The sequence below is a fragment of the Drosophila miranda genome, chromosome 2 (assembly GCF_003369915.1).
Source record: "Drosophila miranda strain MSH22 chromosome 2, D.miranda_PacBio2.1, whole genome shotgun sequence".
Classification (NCBI taxonomy): domain Eukaryota; kingdom Metazoa; phylum Arthropoda; class Insecta; order Diptera; family Drosophilidae; genus Drosophila; species Drosophila miranda.
The window spans coordinates 28942147-28947367 of NC_046675.1; the positions used below are offsets into that span (position 1 = coordinate 28942147).

Genomic DNA, 5221 nt, shown 5'->3' on the forward strand with positions numbered 1-5221 from the left:
AGAAGCGTTCCATTATTCCGATCAGTTCTGGTCTGAACGCCGATTTAGCCAAATATACCTAGCAGAACTCGTGCTCATTCTTCCACTGACCACCATGTCTGGACGTCGTTTGGTCCAAGTTTTATTCCTCGTAGCCCTCCTCGGACTGACGCTGGTGCCTTTTAGCCAGGCACGCCCTGGACGTGGACGCAAACGGGCTTTTGGTGAGACACTTTCCTCTTAATATGTGAAAATATCCTCCTCAATAAACTCTCCTTTACTGCAGGCGTGGGCATGTTGGGTGGCGTCCTGGCGGGTGGCATGATTGGCCATGCGGTTGCCAAAAGCCAATCGCCAGCTGCAGCCCCAGCACCAGCTCCTGTGGCCCAGGTCCACCATTACTATCCAGCGGGCGCACCAGCAGCTCCAGTCCAAATAGTCATGCAGACCACACCCGATCCCAGGAAGTTGACGGTAATCGAAACGGGTCAGCCCGATGCCAATGGCTGCTACAAGCAGACTATCAGAGAGCCCAATCCAGGCCACCCGAAAACCTACACCGAAACGGAGCATCTGATCTGCCCCACCCTGACACAAGCCCATCAGCCGGCTCCTGCCATTGCCATGTCGCCGAGTGCGGCATTTGTTCCGGTGATGCCACAACCTTCACCCGTTATTCCCATCCCAGCGGCTACGGCTGCTCCTGCTCCTCCTCCAGCACCTGCTGCCGGCTGGGTTGTACCCACGGCTCCGGTCGCTAGCAATTCCTCCAATTCTTCGTCGGTTATTCCTGCTCTTCCAGCACATCCTGGTCACAATGGAGCTGCACATGTGGCAGCCCCTGCTCCTGTTATTGCCCAACCGACCTCCCAGCAGACGGCACAGCCTATTCCAGCCCCTGGCCAAACGCCCCACGTGATTGTGCTCTCGAAGAAAACCGTCTACTATCCGAAAAAGAAATCATCGGCCGCATCGCTGATGATTCCCCAGGGAATTCTTGTCATTATCGCGATATTCTATAGCTATAAGGCTTTCTGAATTAACCTGTTGCTTAACATTAAACCATAACCTTAGCGTTGAACTCTTGAACAATAAATAATAATAATAATAATAATGCATCATCTGTGATCTTAAAAATATATTTATCATAGCGGGATGGGTTCCATGCTGGGCACCGAAAATTATCACAAGAGTGGCCCACACATTTGAACTTCGCGCCCATGTTTCTACACGCACCTTACATTTACACCCAAAAATTATCTACGAATCTAAATCGGCTATTATTTATTGCCGCTATTTTCCTTAGGGCGCAATATTTATTTCTTACAGAAAAGACGACAGGTGGCTGTACGCCGCTAGGTCTCGCGTGACTTCAATATTCCAATATCCGTTCACTTTTTTCAGTTGCTCTAAACCTGTAAGACGGTAAATTTAGACTACGTGGAGAAATGGCGCTAGAGTAAGTAAATTTTGCCGCCAGAAGCGCACATGTAGTTTCAGAAACATCCAATGCACGCTGTTCGGTTCGTCGCGGCGCCACTGAGCCTGAGCCGTTACGGCTTGTATTTGTATTCAAATTTTGAGATGTTTGAGGAAACCCACGAAGGTCAAAGGGCTCTCATGCATTCTCACACACTTTTGCACTTGTTTTTTGGACCACTTCAATTACGTAATTTGCCTGTTAACCCAAATGCAATGTCCTTTCACAGAAACCAGAAGAATTCCCATTTATTTCGTCGACTTTTGGGCACACAACTTTCCATTTCCCACACTTTTCACTTTGTGCTTTGTCGCTACGACTAGAGCGGGACTCAAAAGGTGAAGCGTTTGCCGTTGTTGCTGCGCCGAGTACAAAATGAGTTACAAATTATTAAGAGAGGCATGGACATGGACACGACCGCCCACACACAGACACACACACACACACACTGGCAACAGTTTTTCCATACCGGCCGCAGGGAAAAAGGGGAAACTAATGGAAACAAGAAGTGGTTGGGGCTGGCCCCAGGAACGGAAGTTGCCGCTACTGCCGCTGCTGCTGTTGCTGCCTCTGGCCTGGCTTTAGCTTTGGCCGCGGCTTTGGCCAACTTCAAGATGCTGCTGGGTCCGTCCTGCACCATAGCACGAGGCACGAGCTACACGAAGTAGCATGGGGCAGACCGGCAACCGGCACTCGCTTTTCACTTTCTTGGCACTTTATTTTAATTTTTGAGGCGTTCCAAAGTTTCCTCTTCAGTTTTTCCCAACACTTTTCCATGCCGGTCGTAGTTAGTTGTGGCTAAGTAGAAATTACTTCAGCATGCGGTTCGGGCTGCATACTTTTTTTCAGGTCAACTGCCCAGCAAGAAAAAGATACAGGGAAGCGAGATAGTAGAGAGAGGCAGCGGTAGTCCCCAGGAGTACCCAAAGAGTACGAAGAGTGCATGCTCTAAGGTAATCCGTCCGCAGAAAAAGTGCATAATTAAGATCTCAACAGGAAGTTTTGTCCTTCACGGATTTATGTTTCCATGCGGACAGCAAGACCCCATTTAGTTGTTCTTTTATTATCATAACTTTTGGCCAAAGAACTGAGATTAACAAGTTTTTTTCTGTGTGTGGCTCAACGGGGGATCAGGAATAAGAAAGTTACTGCGGTAGCTCTGGTGCCTTAGGTTCTGACTCATTGCAGTGCTCGTCGATGTATTTGGTGGCTGCCTTGTAGAACCCTGTATCCTTCATATCCTCGTTCATGTCCACGAAGGTCTTTAGAGTTTCGATGACTTTGTTCAGCTCATGATGATCCTGTGACAGTAGCCACTGCAATTCCTGCATCTTTGCCATTTGCTTGATTTTCTTGTGGGCTGCATCCTGCACGGCCAGAATCATCTTCAGTTGATGCTCTTCGAAGACGAGCTCCCGCTTATGATAGTCCTTGCGCTTTTGGAGGAAGCTGATGGCGTTGGTCAGCTTTTTTAGATCGTTTTTGCGTGGATCCTGCATTGAGAATTGTATAGCTTGTATTTTGTCCAGTATTCTTAAATTTGATTTGATTTTCCTCAATGATTATTGCTTCGAATTCAAAGCCAACTTGACTTACGAATATTGGATTGTTTGCCAGTCTAATTTGCTCTGAGAGAAGTTGCAAGTCCAGCGCAACTTATGAGCAAATGCAATTTATAGTTTTCTTAAATTGCAATATAAAAAACTTTGGCATATAAAAACATTTTGCACTGAAACCGAGAAAACTCCAACAAAACTAACTTTTTAGTAACCTCCGCCAACGCCCCTTTCCCCGTAACGCATGGGGCCAAAAGAAAATAAGTTGAACTGTAATCAAGGTAGCAAACAGACACATGAACATACGAGTATAAGTATAAAACAGGGACGATAAAACTCCAAAGAGTTCGAATTGTTGGACAGCCAAAAGAGGAATCAAAATTCGTGAGGGATCGATGCGGAAAGTAACCCAGAGATTGGGAAACTGGAATTGGAATTGTGAAAATACTTACTTGCCATCTCAAATTAGATGGAAATTGTGGAGCTTATCCTTTTTAATTCGCCCTTTTCCAGGGACAGGAACATCAGTTGTGGCACACACATCACACACACCACACATGGAAATCAGGAAATGACAGAATGCAGAGTGTGGAGTGCATAAATACAATTTATGTATGCAAGTTTTATGTTTTTTTGCACCCTTCCTTTGCTCTGTCGGGGCTGGAGGTCTGGAGGTCTGGCTCTGTGTGGCTGTGGCTGTGGCAGCTGGGGGCGTGGCAGCAGCCATAAAGCTAACAAATTGCTGACACAACATATGAATGACAATATATCAGCTGTGCGAACAAGCTGCAGCTGGAAGTGGATGCAGGTCTGTCTGTCTATCTGTCTTTCTAGCTGTCTGTCTGGCAAAAATGGGACGAATGCCATGGCATCACCGACTATTAAAATGATATTCCCAATTAGCTAAACTCTCTAGTATCCCATCCTCGAGGGCCATTTGTTGGTGTACTTTGGGTCCTTCAGTCTTCACGTTCCTACTCAACACGTTCAACACTTTCAGCATAAATTATCCTGTCAATTCCGAGACTCGAGGGGCAATTGAGAGGCACAGCCACGGCACAGAGAAAAAAAACCTCAAATTATGTAGAAACTTAAAGCTTAAATTGATACAAGAGAATATTCCATCCTAGCACAAACAACAGATTTATGCATGTGTGGGATTTAGGTCAAGCGGAAAAATTCATTTCCGTTTTAGCCATTGAAATAGTGGACGCGGAGGAGGAGGGTCTGAGGTTCTGGCTGGTGTATGAAATTCTATAAAAAGCAAGGCCAACATTATGCAACGTTTTTATTGAATTATCATTTGGCCAAGGCCTCATCTTGGGTTTAAAAGAGGTTTCATCCTGAATGCTTTGTTCCTCAATGGTATATACGCGTACAATGGATCAGTTGGAAACCCCTCAACAGCACGCTCAATTAATCAAATTGACACTTGAATCACTTTGGAATCTATGACCATCTCCAAGTTTCTTTCACACAGAGAAGTATACACATTTATTGGGAAATGAGAAACTGTTGGGATGTCTAAATATATATGTACGATTTATAGGGATATGTGGGCGAGTAGCCACAGTCGGGGGCTGCTTCCATTTGCCACTTTATCCGCACGAAGAGCGACAGACAAATGTTGTTTAATATGCGACGTTTGACTTTGTGGCCCATGGAAACAAAAAACAGGAAGTGCGAGTGGCTTGCGTGCGAGTGGCATGGCATTGTGGTTGCTACTTCTGCTGCTGCTGTCCGGTGGAGTGGGAAATGGGTGGCGCACCTGACTCGAGGGGCACCTGTGCGAGTGTCTGTTCATGTGCGAGGAGGTAGCGTGTCCTGTGGTTGGCCAAAGGCCGAGGCGAGAGTCTGATGCAACTGACATGTTCCTTCCTGTTGCTTAGAGGGGGAGCTACGAGTGGCTCCTTAAACTATATTCTAACTGGGTTTGGCCCATGATTTATAGCTGAATTTATTTATTGATAGAAACAGCTCCTATTTCCACCCAATTATGGTGGAAATGGCAGGCTTTCTCTATAGTTATCTGGTAGCTTTAACTGAAGAGCGAATATTTGTACAACTTACATCATATATTATGGAATTTTCAATTCGTTTTTACATTCGTTAGTTAACTTCTAAGTTGTAGAAAAACGCTCTGGGACCATAATCAGTTCCACTTAATTACAATTACCCTCCAGGCATTTAATAATTAAGTGACTTT

General features: G+C 45.6%; 2 protein-coding genes across 2 annotated transcripts; one reads left to right on the forward strand and one right to left on the reverse strand.

Moving 5' to 3' along the window:
* Positions 1-1088, forward strand: LOC108157721 (classical arabinogalactan protein 9). The gene is made up of 2 exons (XM_017289889.2): positions 1-203; positions 266-1088. Exons 1-2 carry the CDS (start codon positions 95-97, stop codon positions 1015-1017), a joined length of 861 nt encoding a protein of 286 aa, XP_017145378.1. The 5' UTR covers positions 1-94; the 3' UTR covers positions 1018-1088.
* A 1469-nt stretch (positions 1089-2557) lies between these two features.
* On the reverse strand, positions 2558-3037 carry LOC108157722. Its single transcript, XM_017289891.2, has one exon. The coding sequence runs from the start codon at positions 2956-2958 to the stop codon at positions 2605-2607; it is 354 nt and encodes a 117-aa protein (XP_017145380.1). The 5' UTR covers positions 2959-3037; the 3' UTR covers positions 2558-2604.
* Between the last annotated feature and the right edge of the window lie 2184 nt (positions 3038-5221).

Bases quoted from the DNA above. Each gene is read 5' to 3' on its own strand.
- LOC108157722 (XM_017289891.2), bottom strand. From the start codon at position 2,958: ATGCAGGATCCACGCAAAAACGATCTAAAAAAGCTGACCAACGCCATC.
- LOC108157721 (XM_017289889.2), top strand. From the start codon at position 95: ATGTCTGGACGTCGTTTGGTCCAAGTTTTATTCCTCGTAGCCCTCCTC. The intron at 204-265 runs GTGAGACACTTT...CCTTTACTGCAG, and splicing joins TGGACGCAAACGGGCTTTTG to GCGTGGGCATGTTGGGTGGC.